The sequence below is a fragment of the Leopardus geoffroyi genome, chromosome B4, assembly GCF_018350155.1.
Source record: "Leopardus geoffroyi isolate Oge1 chromosome B4, O.geoffroyi_Oge1_pat1.0, whole genome shotgun sequence".
Classification (NCBI taxonomy): Eukaryota; Metazoa; Chordata; class Mammalia; order Carnivora; family Felidae; genus Leopardus; species Leopardus geoffroyi.
The window spans coordinates 4,585,620-4,605,395 of NC_059341.1; the positions used below are offsets into that span (position 1 = coordinate 4,585,620).

At 46.0% G+C, this 19,776-nt stretch overlaps 1 protein-coding gene across 1 annotated transcript; it reads right to left on the reverse strand.

The window, feature by feature from the left end:
• Positions 1–3,552: 3,552 nt before the first annotated feature.
• On the reverse strand, positions 3,553–19,776 carry TUBAL3 (tubulin alpha like 3). Its single transcript, XM_045466098.1, has 5 exons — positions 19,340–19,776; positions 14,789–15,032; positions 6,777–6,925; positions 4,213–5,191; positions 3,553–3,974 (listed from the first exon to the last, which is right to left on the reverse strand). The coding sequence occupies exons 1-4, from the start codon at positions 19,487–19,489 to the stop codon at positions 4,247–4,249; spliced, it is 1,488 nt and encodes a 495-aa protein (XP_045322054.1). The 5' UTR covers positions 19,490–19,776; the 3' UTR covers positions 3,553–3,974; positions 4,213–4,246.

Sequence of the window (19,776 nt, forward strand, 5' to 3'; positions counted from 1 at the left end):
GGAGAACCCCAGGAGCCAAAGGAAAAGTTTCAAGGAAAAGGAGTAACCAAAACGCTTAGGGTAAAGAAATCTGAAGGCTGAGAAGGTCTACGTTTGATAAGTGAGGTACAATCAGTGATCTTCAAGATAAAGGTGTCAGTAGAAAGGTGGGGGAGACAGCTTACAACTGCTGAGGAGTGAGAAGACGGCATGCTGGCATCATATGTACATATTCCTTTGAGAAGCCTGGCAGAGCGGAAAGATGTGAGAGTATGTTACGGGGGAAGTAGAATCTAGAAAAAGGGATTGATGTTTTGAAGGAAGAGACCTGGAGATACAAGTAAGGAAAAGAACAACAACAACAACAACAAAATCAGTGGAGAAAGACACCGAATATACAAAGGGGACTGAAGGAGTGAGGTCTTCTAGAAGGGAGGAGTCAAGAGAAGGTACAAAAATGACAGATGTCCTTGCAATGGAGAGCTACTCCTCGGGGTATGTGCAGATTCAAAACAAGTTCAAGTGTACGAAGAGGAATGGAAGAAGTTAAGAATCAGATGGATGTGATTTCAGTAAAGTAGGAAATAAGGTCATCTCCTGGCACTTCTCAATTTAGTAAGTATGGGAGTACCTACTCTGTGCCTGGCACTGTAGATACACAGATGAATAAGAGAGTCCTTGCCTCGAGACCACACGTCAGGATTTCAGATGATCTCCCTCTCTGAGGAAGAAAAGGCAAATATCATCCCCTCTCAACCCGGGATCCACATCGAAAGAATTTCCAAGGGCAGGTCTTTTGCCAGAAGGAAAATGATCCTAGGTGGAAGTTTGGTAACACAAGGAGAAACGAACAGTACCAGATGGTAACTAGGAAGGTAAATCTAAGCAGACATCCAGTTTAAAACAGCAGCAACGATAGTCCATGCCTTGTAAGGTTTAAAATACATACGGCAGGGATGGGGGGTGGGAGGGAGGGGAGAGTGGGTGGGTGATGGGCACGGAGGAGGGCACCTGTTGGGATGAGCACTGGGTGTTGTATGGAAACCAATGTGACAAGTTTCATATTAAAAATAAATAAATAAATAAATAAATAAATAAATAAATAAAATAAAATACATATGGCCCTACAATATAAGGCAACAATACACAAAAGACAGGCGGATGGTTAGTGAGTGGAAATGTACTATGGTTTTTTCAGTGTCCAGGAAGTGGCGGAAACATGATGCTAATGAGTCAAGTTTGAATGTTGTGTCACTAAAAGAAAGAAAAAAATGAATGTTTAATGAATGGCAAGGAAACATGAATAATACAAATACCTGGTAAATCTAATATCACGTATGACATGTGGAGGCATGTGGCATCACAAGTGAATCAAATCTTAGACTCACAAAATCTTGGGACTGGCAAGGACCTTGAGAAGTAACTGTATTCAAGGCGGGGATTTTAAGATGTGGGGAGGTATACATTTCAAAATCACATAGTTGTAACAATGCCACGACTTACGCTGTACCATTTGGTGATAAACTTTATTAAAAAAAAAAAAAACTGGGGCGCCTGGGTGGCGCAGTCGGTTAAGCGTCCGACTTCAGCCAGGTCACGATCTCGCGGTCCGTGAGTTCGAGCCCCGCGTCAGGCTCTGGGTTGATGGCTCAGAGCCTGGAGCCTGTTTCCAATTCTGTGTCTCCCTCTCTCTCTGCCCCTCCCCTGTTCATGCTCTGTCTCTCTCTGTCCCAAAAATAAATAAACATTGGAAAAAAAAAAATTAAAAAAAAAAAAAAAACAGTCTAGAGACTAGTATTTGCATTTTGATGACTACGTCTTAGGAGACCTAATCCTAAAACTCACCGGTATGTGGACTATCCATTATATTTAGGTCATCAAATATCTTTATTTACTACTTAATAAGAGAGCATATTGGACACATAGGTTGGTTGAAAAATGGAGCCCCGTAAATTTGGATATTGGCAGAAGGATCCTTCAAGTATTGAAGGCTTTCTTTCACCCTTAAATACAGAGCCACACAACCCACAGCTGGTCTATGTTGGATTTGGTGAAAGTGACCACAGAGCGCACCGAATCACTCATTTCTTTGTAGAAAACAGTTTTCTTTTCTTTTTTCTTTTTTACTTTCCTCCAAATATTTGATCACAGCAAGTCAGAGATATAGGAATGAGAATCGTATTCCTTTCCCTGTTACTATGCTGAAGTCTTGGCACATCTTAGGATTAACAGGCCTCGGGGTCCAAAGGGAACTCTGGTACGAAGTCGTTTTAGTATCAGTGGAGACTCAGCCCTTGGCAGGGGGCCTCGGAAGTAGAGTCCAAAGCAGATCAGCCAAATGCTCAGAGATTTGAGGACTGAGCAAAAACTCACCGATGGCTGGGGTGGGGAAAACCGTATCTTGACAGACAGGGATGTCTTAAGGTGTGGAGACATCATTTCCACCAAACTGTGCTCACTGGCCTCTGCGGTGGCAACGTGTGAGCGGAAAGCAGGCAAAACGGTCCATCGTGCGAATGGAGCTCTTGAAGGCCACGTCCCAGGGCGGTGAGGTCAGTACCTAAAAGCATCGACCAGGAAACCAGTAAAGGTGGGGGGGCCATTCTGGGTCTTGGCATAGGCAAGGAGATGGTAATGCAGCAGTTTGGCAAACCTCTCAATAGGACACTCGACTTTACGCCTTCAGCCAAGGCTTTGGCATCTATTACCCTGAGAGTATCTGCCCGAACCAAAAGCCCTGAGCACGCTGAGGCCAAGAGAGGACACAGGAGGACCAGGGCTGTAAGGTAAACACCACAGCTGATGGAGACACCTGGAAACTACCATCAGCTCAAGAGCAAGACTTTGCAGTATCTAGTTCACCTTCCAACAGTTAGGCAGACTAAATATCGTGGATTATAAAAAAAAAAAAAGTGGCTGATGGTTTTACTGCATTTATAGCTATTTTTTCCATTTTGAGTTATAGCTGGTTTGAAAGTGGGATAATTTAGTACCAAAAATGAATTCCATTATGTGTTTTTGTTTTTTTTTTTTAACTTCAAACTCTTGGGTCATCATGCCCTCTCCAGTCCCCAGGGCTTCTCATCCAGCAAGTCCACAGTGAAGCTCAAGATTATGCGTTTTTTCCCCCAAACCTCTCAACTGGGTCTGATGCAGGGCTCTGCCGGCCACACTTGGAGAACATCTCTTCAAGGATGGGGAGCCGAGGGAGCTCAGTTTCACCTTCTGACCCACAGGATCACAGATGCAAATGTTTGAAAGACCCGGGGCGCCTGGGTGGCTCAGTGGGTTAAGCCTTCAACTTCGGCTCAGGTCATGATCTCGTGGTTTACAGGTTCAAGCCCTGTGTCGGGCTCTGTGCTGACAGCTCAGACCTGGAACGTGCTTTGGATTCTGTGTCTCCCCCCTCTCTCTGCCCCTCCCTCCTGACACTCTGTCTCTCTCTCCTTCAAAAATAAATCAACGTTAAAAAAAAATGTTTGAAAGCCCCAAGAATATTCTTGCTACTGGTTTGTTTGTATAAACGGCAAACTGAGACGTTAAGGCCCACATTTGGAAGAAAGAAAAGAATGATACTGAAAATATTCATTACTTAATCAACGTACAAAATATAGGCACGGGGGAAATAACAGTAATAATTAACATGTGCTGTTTTACACCTCAGGAAAGGGAAAGCAAGAGCACTGACTTTAGGGGTTCATGGTCTTTTGTTGCAAAAGCCAAGAATAGAGCTAGGTTTCCATTATGAGAAAAAAAAAAAGAAGGAAAGAAACATAGATGTGATCCAGTAGCTCGAAGGACCCCAAACCTGAAAGGTTCAAGGGAGCCGTGCTGAACTGCACTACAGACAAGGAAATCTGAGCTCATCGTTGGTACCGAGCCATCTCATCTAGTGTGGAACTCAGGGTCTTGTTTGATTCGGTTTCCAGTTTCTTCTAATGAGGACATCTACCCGTGAGGCGTAAATAGTGTCCTGAAAAGAAAGCACGGGCTTTTTTTTTTTAATTTTTTTTTTCAACGTTTATTTATTTTTGGGACAGAGAGAGACAGAGCATGAACGGGGGAGGGGCAGAGAGAGAGGGAGACACAGAATCGGAAACAGGCTCCAGGCTCTGAGCCATCAGCCCAGAGCCTGACGCGGGGCTCGAACTCACGGACCGCGAGATCGTGACCTGGCTGAAGTCGGACGCTTAACCGACTGCACCACCCAGGCGCCCCGAAAGCACGGGCTTTGATGGAGTCTTCATCCTCACCGGCCACATTTGCCTCAGGGACTTTGCCCCACTTCTTCGTAATCCTTCTCCAGGGCTGCCAAGTCTTTCCTGGCCTCTAAGAACTCGCCTTCGTCCATGCCTTCTCCGACGTACCAGTGTAAAAACGCCCTCTTGGCGTACATGAGGTCGAACTTGCGGTCCAGGCGGGCCCAGGCCTCCACGACCGCCGTGGTGTTGCTCAACATGCACACAGCCCGCCGGGCCTTGGCCAGGTCCCCTCCTGGCGTCACCGTGGGTGGCTGGCTGTTGATGCCCACCTTGAAACCGGTTGGACACCAGTCTACGAACTGCACAGAGTTCTTCAGCTTCGTGGCTGCAATGGCTGCATTCACATCTTTAGGGACCACGTCCCCTCTGTAGAGGAGGCAGCAGGCCATGTACTTCCCCAGCCGAGGGTCGCACTTGATCAGCTGATTGGAGAAGTCAAAGCAAGCAGCGGTGATGTCAGACACGGAGAGCTCCTCGTGGTAGGCACTGTCGGCAGAGACGATGGGGGCAAAGGCTGTCACGGGGAAATGTATTCTCGGATACGGTACGAGGTTGGTCTGGAATTCAGTCAGGTCCACATTCAAGGGCCCTTCAAACCGGAGGGAAGCAGTAATGGAAGAGACCGCCTGACCTATCAGCCTATTAATGTTGGCATAAGAGGGGCGTTCGGCACCGAGTTTGTGGTGGCAGATGTCATAGACGGCCTCGTTGTCCACCATGAAGGTGCAGTCCAAGTGCTCCAGGGTGGAGTGGGTGGTGAGGATGCAGTTGTAAGGTTCTACGACAGCAGTGGAGATCCTGGGGGCCGGATAGACCGAGAACTCCAGCTTTGTCTTCCTGCTATATTCTGCCGCGAGCCTCTCCATTAAGAGAGATGTAAATCCCGATCCAGTCCCTCCTCCAAAGCTCCGGAAAATCAAAAATCCCTGAAGCCCACTGCAGTGCTCCGCCTGGGGAAGTAAAGGAGACGTGAGAATGGGCCCAACGAAGCCAGAAGCAGTGAGAGGGGACACTACAAGCTCCCCCGAACAAACAAAACCTTCACAAAGAACTGGTCAACCGTGATTAACGCCACGGTAACACATGCGAGCGTGTGGAGTAGGGGAAGCGCGTTAGAATTTTACTGTAGGCAAAACCTGAACATCCACCTGTTGTTAGCTGCCCTCCACGGATTTATCTGCATGTGATCTAAAGCAAGGTCTTTATCAGTAACAAAGACAAGAAAATGACTGGCAAAATACTGAAGCAACAGATCCCTCCCCCTCCGCCACTAGATGAAGTACTTATCACCTCTATACCCAGTCTACTCTGTGGGTGTAAAAGGCATCGCATTACGTAAGGATTATGTCAAACACCAAAACAGGTCCTAGACAAAGGATTCTCCAGATCCCCGAAGAAGAACTGACTGTTCGTAAGTAGGGTAACTCATCTCCAGGTAGGATGTGCCTCTTGTTAACTTCACAAATAGTGGGATGCTACTGGAAAAGGACGAGTGTCCAGATGCTTTGGAAGTCTGTGATAACAAGATAAGCCACGAGTCTGTGATAACAAGATAAGCCACGAGTTGGGCAGAAGCAAGAGTGGAAGGGGGCTAATCCTTAAAAAGAAGGACCTCCTGCCATTTGTACAGCATGGATGGATGTTAAGGGCATTACGCTAAGTGAGGGAAGTCAGACATAGAAAGCCAGATACTGTATCATCCCATTTGTATCATGGATCAAACTCATAAAAAGGGAAAGTAGAACAGTGTCTGCCAGGGGCTGTTGGTGGGGGCAACCGGGAGGCAACGTTTGCAGGGCAGAAACTTTCAGTTAGAAAGTGAATGAGTTCTGGGGATCTAGTGGGCAGCATGGTGACTCTAGTCCACAATACTGTATTGTACGCTTGAAAGCTGCTAAGAAATGGGGCGCCTGGGCGGCTCAGTCAGTTGAGCGACCGACTTCAGCTCAGGTCATGATCTCCCGCGGTCACGGGTTCAAGCCCCACGTTGGGCTCTGGAGCCTGCTTCAGATTCTGTGTCTCCCTCTCTCTCTGCCCCTCCCTCCCTCGCACTCTCTCTCTCTCAAAAATAAAGAAGCATTAAAAAAACTAAAATAAAAAAAGGAAGTTGCTAAGAGAGATCTTAAACGCTCTTACCACACGCACACACGTTAACCATATTCCCGCAATCGCTGTACAGGACAGGTGTATAAAATCATCACACGTACACCTTGAATTTACACAATGTTGTGTGTCAGTTAGACCTCAATAAAGCAGTGGGGGGAAAATAAAACATTTCCCCATAAATCTAGGAAAAAAAACCCAAAAAAGAGCAAATGGGGCTATATATAACAAGGGTAAAGGTCTCTTTGGCCCTTCCTACAGAACAAAGCGTAATCAGAGCCAACATACGGTGGCTTCTCGACTTTGCGCATCCGCAGGAGGCTCTAAGGGGAGAGGCTGGATGCCTTGATGCCTGTGCTAGAAAATGCCGGTCCCTTGGGAGGTGGGGCCCAGGCACCGGGGCATCTGTCTAGGGAGAGGGGAGCCACTTGCCAGCTTTCGGATCCTCTCCAGCACGAGGTCGATGATGCCCATGCCGACAGAGTAGCGGCCTCGGGCGTAGTTGTTTGCCGCGTCTTCCTTGCCGCTGACGAGCTGCTCCGGGGGGAAGAGCGAGCGCTGCTGGCCGGCTCGGATCCCATCTGCAGGGGAGACGAGGTCAGCGCGCTCCCATCTGCAGGGGGAGAGGGGCTCAGCGCGCTCCCATCTGCAGGAGGAGACGAGGTGGGCACGCTCCCATCTGCAGGGGGACACGAGGTCAGTGTGCTCCCATGGGCAGGGGGAGACGAGGTCAGCACGCCCTGCTCCGAATTCTTGCACGGCCCAGGACCCCGATTGCTCCGTCCTCCTGTGTGGTGGACAAATGGCTTGAAACCACGGAATCACCCTTCCTTAGTTTAGGGACAGGTATCATTATTCCCAGATAAGCAGAAAGTATGTTTCCCTATCACACACCTTTCATCAGTTCCTTAGGGCTGCCGTGACAAATGACAACAAATTGGGTGGCTTCGGACGAGAGAAATCTGTTCTGTCACAGCTCAGGAAGTCGCACATCAGGGTGTTAGCAGTGCTGGTCCCTTCTGGAAGTGACAGGGAGAGGCTGTTCCATGCCACTCTCCTGGCTTCTGGTGAGCTCTGCCAGTTTGGGGAGTGCCTCTGAGTGTACCTGCATGACCCCCGTGCCTGCCTCTGTCACACGTGCCATTCCCCCTGCTGTGTCCCCTCTTCTTCCCGTAAGGACGCAGACCATGGGATGTAGGGCCGACCCCCATCCAGTGTGACCCCATCTTAACTCAGTACAGCTGCAAAGACCTTATTTCCAAACGAAGTCACATTCTGAGGTTCTAGGTGGACACAGATATTTAAGAGACACTATTCACACCCATCACACACCCTGGGATGACGCTGGCATTTCAAGGCCAAGTACCTCTATCCACAAATGGCTAACTGCGTGTCAGAAAAGCAAGGAAAAGCGTACCAATCTAAATTATTAGTAGTATGCAAGGAAAGAGGCTTTAACAAGGACGGTGTGGCCAACTCAAACACTCACACATCTCAAACGCAGTTAACATAAATGCCTAAAACAGGGAAACGGGTTATGATACTGGCAATCTTCAGTACGACCAAGCGCAACTCCTGCCTACTTTTGTTGCCTTTTAGAAACCTGGGCAGCACGAGGAAATACCAAGACACATGTGTCCCAGGTCCATGTCCCGCTCCCCAAATTTAGAACCATCCACATAGCGCACTTCCTGAAGAATTATGTTGGAGGGCTAAGCAGGCTCTGGGGACGCTGCCCTGGTTACGGCGGGACACTGCACGGCAGCAAGGGCGTGTGTCTAAGAATCCGGTTCCTGCATTCAGGTTCTCCTTCCCCATTCAGCTACGGGGCAGTCACTTACCATCCCTAAGCCTCCATTGTCGCATCTCACAAACATGGATAATAACAAGACCTGCCCTATTGAACTGTTACAAGGATTAAATGAGATCACAGGGCACAACGCACAACCCACAGGAAACCATTATAAATAATAATGATACAGGGGCGCCTGGGCTCAGTCGGTTGAGCTTCCGACCTCAGCTCAGGTCATGATCTCGCGGTTGATGGGTTCGAGCCCGGCATCGGGCTCTGCGCTGTCAGCTCGAGGCCTGGAGCCTGCTTCCGATTCTGTGTCTCCCTCTCTCTCTGCCCCTGCCCCATTCGTGCTCTGTCTTCTCTCTCTCTCTCAAAAATAAAAACATTAAAAAAAATTTTTTTTAATGATGATACAATTATCTCAGGACATGTATTTATGCAAATACCACATTGGTCCCGTCACCAGATACCTATAGTTCATTTCAGAAGATCACTGCCTAAGAGGAAACGAGCCAATGTCTAAGAACGAGATGGCTCTCTCAACTCACCTTGCTCCCCTGCACATCACCATGAATTTCTAAACCACAATTTTGTACACCCCCAAATACTTAATTTACCAAAATTTATTTAAATGAGTTTTAACATACGCACACCAAAAAAAATAAACAAACAAAAAACCCAAAGTTAAGGTTTTTAAAAGATACACTGATAAACAAGATAGAAGTGGGCATATAATTCTGGGTGAACTCTGTTTCTCACCTAAAAGTCTAAGGCTGAATTCAGCCTAAGAAGGGAATTTATGGCATTCTGGAAGCCTGGTTCTTCATGATAATGTCCAGTTGAGATTCTGAAGGTAGTTCCATAAATTCTTTCAGTAAAATCGACTTTTCCAGAGATCAGTGATTATAGCACTGCCATTCATGAGCACACCCAAACTGTCCGCTCCCTTCCTGGCACCTTTTTCCACTTTGCTCAGAGACACGAGCGATCTGGCCCAGCGTCTTTACCTAACCAGCACCCTCAGGAAGTGAAGTAGTTTTTAAAAAGGATGATTTGACAATCCTTGCTTCCTTACTTCCAACTCCGCCTGAAATCCTTACAACTGTCTCCCCCAAAATCTTAAAGTTGCCAAAGCCTTTCTCCAACCACATCTCCTAGCCCACCACCCAGCCCGATGGTCTTTGTGTACCATTGCCCCCCTACTCGGCCCCAAGTTCCTGCCACACGGAACTCCTGTGACACGCGCAGGTTCCTCCAGGCCTCTGTGAACCTGCCAGTGCTGCTCCCTCGGGAGAAGACGTTGGCTGGCTCTCTAGTTACTCGTCCCTTCCTCGGGGATACCTCTGCACCTTGCAGACATTTCTATTGTTACTAGGTGGCAGCGTACAACACTGACATTTTTTACATAAAAAATAATCAACCGCTGGCAACTTTATATGGTTCAGCTTAACACAGGTGTTCGTGTTGCTACCACCATTACATTGTCTTCTCCACTAGCTTATGCTGTTTCGTTGTTGTTGTTGTTAAAAGAGAATGGCTCTTCAAAGCATAAGAGACTCTTCAAAACCGAGAACAAACTGAGGGTTGATGGGGGGTGGGAGGGAGGGGAAGGGTGGGTGATGGGTATTGAGGAGGGCACCTGCTGGGATGAGCACTGGGTGTTGTATGGAAACCAATTTGACAATAAACTTCATATATTGAAAAAAATAAAAAAGGGGCGCCTGGATGGCGCAGTCGGTTAAGCATCCGACTTCAGCCAGGTCACGATCTCGCGGTCCGGGAGTTCGAGCCCCGCGTCAGGCTCTGGGCTGATGGCTCAGAGCCTGGAGCCTGTTTCCGATTCTGTGTCTCCCTCTCTCTCTCTGCCCCTCCCCCGTTCATGCTCTGTCTCTCTCTGTCCCAAAAATAAATAAACATTGAAAAAAAATTAAAAAAAAATAAAAATAAAAATAAAAATAAAAAAATAAAAAAATAAAAAAAAAGAGAATGGCTCTTCTTAGTATGCAAATCTGGAGTCAAACCCAGTTCTACCCTCAAAAGTTCAACGATCTAAGGCAAGTTCCAGAACCTGCCCAAGACTGGGCAGCTTCATCTGTTAACTGAGGATAGCAAGGTTTCCTGACAGAATCCTAAAGGGATTATAGGAAAATATCCGTGCAGTTCCTCACTGATACATGGTACTGCTATGGACTGAATGTTCGTGTCTCCCCAAGATCTGTCTTGAATAGGTGTTGAAGCCCTCACCCCCGGCGTGATGGTGTGGGGAGGTCACCGGGCCATGGGGGTGGGGCCCTCGTGAATGGGGTTAGTGCCCTTGTGAGAGGACAGAGAGCGGATCTCTCTCTCTGCTATGTGAGGACATGGCAAGAAGGTGGCCATCTGCAAAGCCAGAAGACAGCGCTCATCAGAGACCGACCACGCTGCCACCCTGGTCTTGAACTTCCAGCCTCCACAACAGCGAGAAATAAATTTCCACCGTTTAACCCCTAGTCTACGATATTTTGTCACAACAGCCTGAACTCACTAGGACGGCAGCAGGGAAGGGATCAATATTCATTCATCCGTCTACTCCCATTACCTCGATGGATGAATGTTCATTGAATTTTGCTAAATTCCTTCTCACCACGACCTGTGCTCCCGGTAGTTTCTTTTCCCACTCCTCCTCCCTTCGTGTTCCTTTCACGGGTCTGCTCACATAGCCTGGCCCTGCGACGGGTGATCAGAGCCGGAGGCTTGCCGCCTGCTCCAAATCCCTCCTCGCCTGGTCCCCACCTCACGGGTACCATCCACCCCAGCTTTGCTCTCGGCCCCTTCAGACTCACACTTGGCACACTCCTCACACGTCACTTGACCCTCTGTCCTCCTCTCCAAACGTGTCTTAAGTCTCTACTCCTATCTCCAAGGTCTCACACACCATCACCCCATTATTCCAATCAGAACTCCTCAATGAGCACCTTCCTCCCTGTCACAAAATCCTTGGCCACTACCCCAGAGAAGAGAGGGAAGGAGGAGAAGAACGACCCACCCTCTCAGTCATGGGGCCCCTCACCCACTCTGAACCGTCCCTCCCTCCCCTCTCTCCCTTGTTCTGCCTATGAATATCTTTAGTAGAATTCTACTCCACAAACACAACCTAAACTTACCTTTCCTTTACTCAAAACCACTCAGGCTGGCTTTGGAGAACATCAGCCACTTTCACGGCTTTTTAGTACTAACTCTATCGGGTAACTTTTCACTGAACACCTCTGGTTCCCCATCTTCTAAGGGGAAGGGACCAACCTGTAGACCCCTCAAATTCCTCATGCCCAAAACGAGGTCCCCTTCTGGAATTCCTACCTCATTTCTCAACCCCATTATTGAAACAGCGAAATCTGGGAGACACCCCTGAATTCTCTCAAGGACATCCATTGGCAAATGATCCGTTCCTGTTTCTTTTTTTATTTTTTTTCAAGTTTACTTACTTATTTTGAGAGAGAAAGAGAGAGAGAGAAAGAGTGCACAAGCAGGGGAGAGGCAGAAAGAAAGAATCCCAAGCAGGTTCTGTGCTGTCAGCACAGAGTCCGACACGGGGCTTGAACCCACGAACCATGAGATCATGACCTGAGCTGAAATTGAGAGAGTGAGATGCTTAACTGATTGAGCCACCCAGGCGCCTCAATCCTCTACTGTTTAGACCCCTCTCAAATTGGTATTCTCCATTCCAGTCCATCCAACACAAAAATCTTGTAACTTAATCTACTCTCTTTCTAGATCAGTACTTGGCACAGAGCAGGTGCTAAAGAAATATTGAATACAGGAATGAATACATCTCTGTGATTAATATTACTGAAGTATAGTTCTAAATCTGCCATTCCCTTGCTCTAAGTCTTTTTTATTTCCCATCAGATTCATACCACACATATTATTCAAGGAAATTCCATAGTCTGCCTCCATGCCAGTTTAAGTCTTCTGTGACTCCACTATATCAACATCCTCTCCATTTTCAAGCAGAAACAATATTCACAGGTATCTGAGTGTGTCTTTGCTCGTGTTTTCCATTCTCTTTCATCTGTGAACTGTTAAAAGTCCTCTTACCCCGTCTTCAAGATTCAGATGGACTATCACTTTGTCCATCAAGTCTTTTCTGATCTCTTCCAGAGAGGTAAGGCTCTGCCCTCTCTTCCTTCAGCTCACCCTCTCTTCAAGGCCTTCCTTGACATTCTTTTAGAAAAAGCACCTCCCACCACTTGGACAACATTCCCTACCCCTACAGATCTGCCTTATTTTTCCCCATCCACTGATCACCATCAGGCTATTTGGTTTTTGTTTTTTTTTTTAATTTTTTTTTTCAACGTTTATTTATTTTTGGGACAGAGAGAGACAGAGCATGAACGGGGGAGGGGCAGGGAGAGAGGGAGACACAGAATTGGAAACAGGCTCCAGGCTCTGAGCCATCAGCCCAGAGCCCGACGCGGGGCTCGAACTCACGGATGGCGAGATCGTGACCTGGCTGAAGTCGGACGCTCAACCGACTGCGCCACCCAGGCGCCCCTATTTGGTTTTTATAGAACTGCCCGCCACTAGAATATGGGCTCCATGAAGAGTACGACTACATACACCTCCAATGTCAAGGACAGTGCCTCACATGTATGAGGCTCTCTTAGTTGCTGAAGAGAACAAGGAAAATCAGCACCTTCTCCTCCAAGCTGGAGCATATGCCTCTTTGTTTGGGCCAGCTCCAGACCCTCTCTTTATGCTATATTCCAGAGGACTGAGGAATTTCTTCTGGTTTCTTCCTGCCTCCTAGCTCTTCCCTGACTTGCTCAGCTCCTGATCCCAGGTCTTAAACCTCCAACTGGCCCAGCGTCTTCAGATTGGCACAAGTTAAAATACCTGCTACAATATTCATAATTCTGAGATGTGGCCTGTCGCGTGGCTTCTTTAGTTACATTTACCACAGTCCTCTGGGGACATATTCCACTCCGTCCGGGTTTCGGGGATACCAGACTGCAAATGAAGCTCATGGCTGCAAAGTCCCACTTGTCAGAAACAAAAATTCAGATATTCTCTTCGGGCACTGATAACTCAGAGTCCAAATACAACATAACTGCCTCTCTTAGCCTCAGACTAGCTTCGCCTGTTCTTGAAGCCACCGCTATTTCCTTATTTTTAATTCTTTCACGTCTAACAAATACTGAATCTGTCTGCAGGCATCCTGGCTTCAGCGGTTCTCATGTTTCCCTCATAATAACCCTTTCCAGCTTCTGCTTCCCACGGGCACCAATCAACCTTCAGTGTGATACCTGATCTGACATTGTTCTGATCAGGAAATGAACTCTAATCCAGCACGTACAGACTGCATTTTCCAAGGATGGCCACCAGAGTATTTCTCATCTCACGTGTGCTTCTCAGACCTCGCTCTTGGCGCATCAAGAGGTGAGGTCTTATACTCCCTTCCTCAGTGGATCTCTGTTTGTAATGGCCTTGACCCAGCGAATTACAGCAAGTCAACACCCTTCCAAGCCTAGAGTATTAAAATGCCATGGACTTCAGCCTTGTGCTCCTGGGATGCTTGCTCTTAGAACCCCGCTGCCGTGCTGTGAGGAAGTCTCGGCAGCCCGCGGGGAGGCCCGTGGCCCCCACAGCCCTGACCCAGCTCTCAGCCAACAAGCCAGCACCAACTTGCCAGCCATGAGGGTGAAACACTTCCAAAGTGGAACCTCCAGGGGTGCCTGGGTGGCTCGGTCAGTTGAGCGTCCGACTTCAGCTCAGGTCATGATCTCACAGTTCGTGAGTTCAAGCCCCACGTCGGGCTCTGTGCTGACAGCTCAGAGCCTGGAGCCTGCCTCGGATACTGTGTCTCCCTCTCTCTCTGACCCTCCCCCGCTCTCACTCTGTCTGTCTGTCTGTCTCTCTCTCTCTCTCTCAAAAATAAATAAACATTAAAAAAATAAATAAAAAAAGAATCTCCAGCTCCCACTTGAGCCTCCTTAGGACACCCTGTAGAGCAGAGAGGAGCACTGCCCTCTGAGCCCCGTCCAAACTGTAGAGTCATGGACAAAATAGTCATCATTATTGTTTCAAACCACTAATTTTGGAGGCAGTTTATTACACAGCAGTAAATAATTGATGCATAATACCAAACCCAAATCCACCCTCCTCTCCAGCCTTTCCAAGTCAGTAAGACCCCTTCCTCCCCCCAGCATTTCTGTAGACCCATTTCAAGTGCTTACTCAAGTCTTCCATTAATAATCATAACGTTGTATTCATTTCCCCCACAATTAGAAGATTTATTTGGCTTCTTGCCTCTTTGGAATCATGTTCGGGTCATGCCAAATTTCAGATTCTTTGTCAGAAGCTTCTAGCAACTGGCTTTCCAATCCAGGAAAAGATCTGATCTTCTGCTACAACACATGTGTGTGGAGAAACTCACGAGGTTTGAATGTGTTTTATCACATAGGAAAAGAGAGCTAAGCTAGTATGCCCTCTGGGTATGTTTCATGCTGATCACCTTATGTGGTCATGAGTGACCTTCTAAATTTAAAAAGGGTCCCTATGATCCTGTTGAGATAGATCCAGTGTAATCTGATGATCCCAGGCACTCGTACTGGGTTTGTTTGCTGTGGTTGTGGACCTGGTTAAGCACACTAGAATGCCAGCCCCACATTACCTATAACAGTTGGCTCCAGGTCCGTGAAGAGGGCTCTGGGCACGTGCTTCCCGGCTCTGGTCTCACTAAAGAAGGTATTGCAAGACGCGCCCATATGCTCCATTTTAGCATTCTCCACCTGATCCTTTTTACTGTCGAGAACAGCGCCGTCTGGCTGGATTCCATGTTCCAGGCAGTAGAGTTCCCAGCAAGCATCCCCAATCTGGATGCCAGCTTGGCCAATGTGAATGGAAAGGCACTCCCTCTGAAATAAGCCATAGTAAGTTAGAACGAAGCAGGCCTTCTTAGGTAACACGCGCTCTGTCCCTCAGTAATTCTGCTCACAATTGAGAGAAACCAACTAGCTGAAGCCAGCAACAGAAATGTATTATAAAGCTAATGAAAAGAGTCTCACGGAAAGCAAAAACCAGGCTGCAGGTAAGCTTTAGGAACAATTAAACCAAGGACTCCAATTTCACTAAAAGGTTTCTTTCAACAATGTAATTTAAGCGCCTATTGTGCAATGGGGCTAAGAATGAGGTAAGGCTATATACATGTTAAATACCATATATGTATAAAATCAAGCTGCCTCACCCAGAAAAATAGCTGCTAGTTACTGGAAAGGAATAAACCCCGCCCCCTCAAAAATCAATTTATAACCTTGACACGTATTAAGACCCAGTGCACTTTAAAGTGCTACCTTTTCATAACTTGAGATTTTATATTTACTATTCAGATGTGCTCTGAATAAGGAAGAATGTTCTAAGCATAAAAGTAGTGGAAAATTTACCAAGGAAACTTACATGTAAGGGATTTAACAACCCAGAAATGTTTAGACTCAATACTGTAATAAACAAACAAAAATGTTGATGTATGTAAAAATTAACTTACATATAGTCCTTCACATTAAGGGCTATAGATAAGGCAATTTTATATACATTAATTAAAAAAAAAAAAAACCACTTGTGGGGTGCCTGGCTGGCTCAGTCAGTAGAGCACGTGACTCTCAATCTTGGGGTTGTGAGTTTGAGCCTCACGTGGAGGGTAGAGGTTACTTTAAAATAAAGTCTCCTTTTTCCCTAGACTTCAATAGTTTTTTATTTTATTTTATTTTATTTTATTTTATTTTATTTTGTTTTATGTTATATATATTTTACCACAACAAAATTTTAAAAAACACCTCAAAACCCTAGCATAAGGTATACTCCATAAAAGTACTTTTTTTGTTTATACTTCTGGAAATTTCCCACATATACACATACATACTTAAAAACACTCAGAAGCCTAACATACATGTTACTATACATCAGGTTTCTTTTTTACCTATTAATACATGTTGGAGAGCTAACCATTTGTTTGTATAAAATAGTTTATTTTTATTTGTATGTATTTAATTCTTTTTTTTCTTTAATTTGAGAGAGAGTATGCGCACAAGTGGGGGAGAGGGTCAGAGGAGGAGAGAGAGAAAATCCCAAGCAGGCTCCACGACCAGCACACAGCCCAATGTAGGGCTCAATCTAATGACCCTGGAATCATGACCTGAGCCAAAATCACGAGTCAGATGCTCAACCAACTGAGCCACCCTGGTGCACCCATCCCCAAAATAAAATCTTAAAAAAAAAAAAAAAAACCACTTATGATACCTAGTAGGTAAATAGGCAAATGACATACACAGGTGGATTATTAAGAAAAGAGTCTCAAATACAAAGATTTAGGCACACTGGCACTCGCAGCATTATTTAGAAAGTGAAAATCAAGAACCAGTCTACATTCATGTATCGTTGGGCATTTTAGAAAGGGTTAAGTAACCCTTGAATATTTTTGACATGGGAAATGCTTATGATAAATTATCAAGTAAAAAGGTATGTAAGTTGTATAGTTGTATACAAAGTATGATATCAAATACATTAGAAAGTAAGCATAGAAAGATATTGTTTTAAGTTTTTAATTTATTTATTTTGAGAGACAGAGAGAGTGCAGGTGGGGGAGGGGCAGAGAGAGAGGAAGAATCCCAAGCAGGATCTGCACCTATAGCACACAGCCAGACACGGGGCGTGAGCCGACAAACAGTGAGACCATGACCTAAGCCGAAATCAAGAGTCGAACGCTTAACCGACTGAGCCACCCAGATGCCCCAAAAAAGATCTTTAAAAATGCAAAAAACATTAAATATTAACAGCAGTTGTGTCTGGACAGTGATTATTTTTCTTGTGTAAAGTCTACTGTTTTCTACCACCCTCATTGGCCTCTACTCTCCCTCCTACTTTTAAATCACCATTCACATCTTGTTCTTAAAGGCCACCATCTAACTTTCTTGATAATTTACACAGACACAAATATTTGCTCCTCTGAGAGAAGGAAAGAAAAAGTTACATCCTGAAAACCACAAGGACAGCAGTTGGGGATTTGCACGTTGTTGGGTTTCGGTGGCTAGTGGGCATGGGACAGGTTGAGACTCAACGACAAAAAGACCACTCAGTCCAGGGAGGGAGGGAGGCAGCTCTGGCTGATCACAGCCCTGCAGTCAGACTTGGACTCTGTTCCTGTTCCCACTGCATCAAGCCCGTGTACTTTGTCTCCTTGATCCACAAGGTCTGACACAGCCCTCTCTGCTTTATGAGGGATTCAAGTTCACCGCTTGAATACCACCTTCCCCTTGTTCCTTCTCTGTGCAGCTACGGGTCTCTCGTGACAAAGGCTGTGAGCTCAATTTAGAAAGCACCTCACTAGGGGTGCCTGGGTGGCTCAGTCAGTGAAGCGTCTGACTTTGGCTCAGGTCACAATCTCACGGTTCGTGAATTTGAGCCCTGCGTCCGGCTCTGTGCTGACAGCTCAGAGCCTGGAGCCTGCTTCAGATTCTGTGTCTCCCTCTCTCTCCCTCTCACTGTGTGTGTGTCTCTCTCTCTCTGTGTCTGTCTCAAAAATAAATAAACATTAAAAAAAATAAAGCACCTGACTCAGTACCAACCAATATTCCCACCTCTGTATGGCATATAAAAATCAAACAACACGTTCCATCATAAACCAACTTCTAAGACTCTTAAAGCACAGCCTCATCCCTCCCGTACCTGCTGGGCTTCCAACGATCTCTGCACATCAGCTACTGTAATCAGATCAAAGCTCCCTAAATTTAGGTAACAGTGTCTTCACAAGGTCTGTTACCCAAGTCATTCAGACATAGGCATGATCATGTCATTTTGGGACTCGCCAGGAATACTTGGCCCAAGAAGGACCAATCAAGACATAACTGTGTCCCAAAGTACAGAAGGCTATCTATACCTTCTGCTTCTCTTAGCCTTTCCCTCCTTTTGGAGCATCTGCTAAATATTAGTCACACTATAAAATAAGACTGTAAACTGCCCACCAAATACCAATACTGGTAAGTCACCGCACATTCATAAATGCTGCTACCGTGGCCATTTGAATTACTAGGAAGGCACTATTTTCTAATTCACTTATTTTGAGATAAAGACAAGTTGTAGATTCATACATGGTTGTAAGAAACCATAAAGATCTCGTGTACCCCTTACCCATTTCCCCCAGCAGAAATACCTTGCAAGACTACATATATCGTACAATATCACACCCAGAATATTGAAAGTGATTCAGTCGAGACACAGAACGTTTCTGGGACCACAGGGAGCCCCCACGTAGGAAGGCATCATTTCTAAGAACAAAACAACTTAAAACATCCTTAAAATGTTGAAGAGAGAGTCCAAGGGGCTAAGAACATCGAAGATGAATAAGCAGTATGAAAGGCTGCTTCCATTTAAGAATTCAAAATTCTAACATACTAAAAATTACTGAGACTGGCACAGAAGATACTAAAAGGCCAGTGGATCTTAAAAGATGATCCCCAGGCAGGAATTATAAGTAACTATGTTCATTGTTGTCCCCCGAGAACTGAAATCAAGGGAGGACAAGGAGATAGATGTCCGTGTACTTTACCCGGCCACGCATTTATGAGCTTAGCAATGGTGACCTGGGTCTGAAGTCCCCAGAAACTCTACAAGCCTACCTAAAAGTGAAGCAATTTGATTTCTACAGAAAACCCAGCATGCCAGGTCTAAAACAAACATGGAACGAAAGGAAGGAGGGCTCCCTGCTTCAGCACTTCAACTAAGAGCAGTGAACAGGGGCACCTGGGTGGCTCAGTTCAACTTCAGCTCAGGTCATGATCTCACAGTTCATGGGTTCAAGCCCCATGTCAGGCTCTGTGCTGACAGCTCCAAGCCTGGAGCCTGCTTCAGATTCTGCCTCTCTCTCTCTCTCTTTCAAAATACAAATAAAATTTAAAAAAAAAAATTAAGGAAAAAAGGAGTGAACAACTGCAAATCAACCAAGCTTCTCCTAAAAGCTGCAAAACTACAGATGCATGGGATGAGAGCTTATCCAAATCTGCCTCAAACACAGTTATTGAAAGAAACAAATGGCCTCCTTAAAAATCTCTTCCTTTGTATTAAGACTTTATTAAGGATGGTTTGGTAGTGAAGTGGGCCAAATATGATGGGTAAAATTTGCTACCACACCGAAGCGACAGTGATAACAAGGTAGGGGACCATAGCCACTTACCATGCTGCTCTGGAGGTGCCCCACTGGCCCACGGTAATGACAGAGGCGCACACCCAGGCGGACTTTATCACAGGGCAGGAAATGACTCCACCTGGGGGCTGAGACACCTGCTTCTCTTAAAGGAGTCCAGCCTCCCCTCAGTCTTTCCATTCTCTTTTCTCAAAGGGTCTGTGTGGGACCTGAACACCCTGGGAGAGTCTGTGCACAACTACAGATGACTTAATTGGAGCTTACCCAAATTTGCTTCCAACTCAAGCTTACTTTTGTTCAAAATAACAAATGTCTTCTTAAAAAGATCCTCCTTTCCTATTAAGAATGTATCAAGCATGGATGGGGAAAGATTATGAGTAAAATTTGCTTCAATAGCAATTAGTAAATAGCTAGAAAAATAGCTTTTTCTAGTATATAAGTACTATGTGAATGTCTTCTCCTTAAAT

Bases quoted from the DNA above. Each gene is read 5' to 3' on its own strand.
- TUBAL3 (XM_045466098.1), bottom strand. From the start codon at position 19,489: ATGGAAAGACTGAGGGGAGGCTGGACTCCTTTAAGAGAAGCAGGTGTC. The intron at 15,033-19,339 runs GTAAGTGGCTAT...GGCTTATTTCAG, and splicing joins GGCACCTCCAGAGCAGCATG to AGGGAGTGCCTTTCCATTCA. The intron at 5,192-6,776 runs GCAAGTGGCTCC...TTACTTCCCCAG, and splicing joins TGGAGAGGATCCGAAAGCTG to GCGGAGCACTGCAGTGGGCT.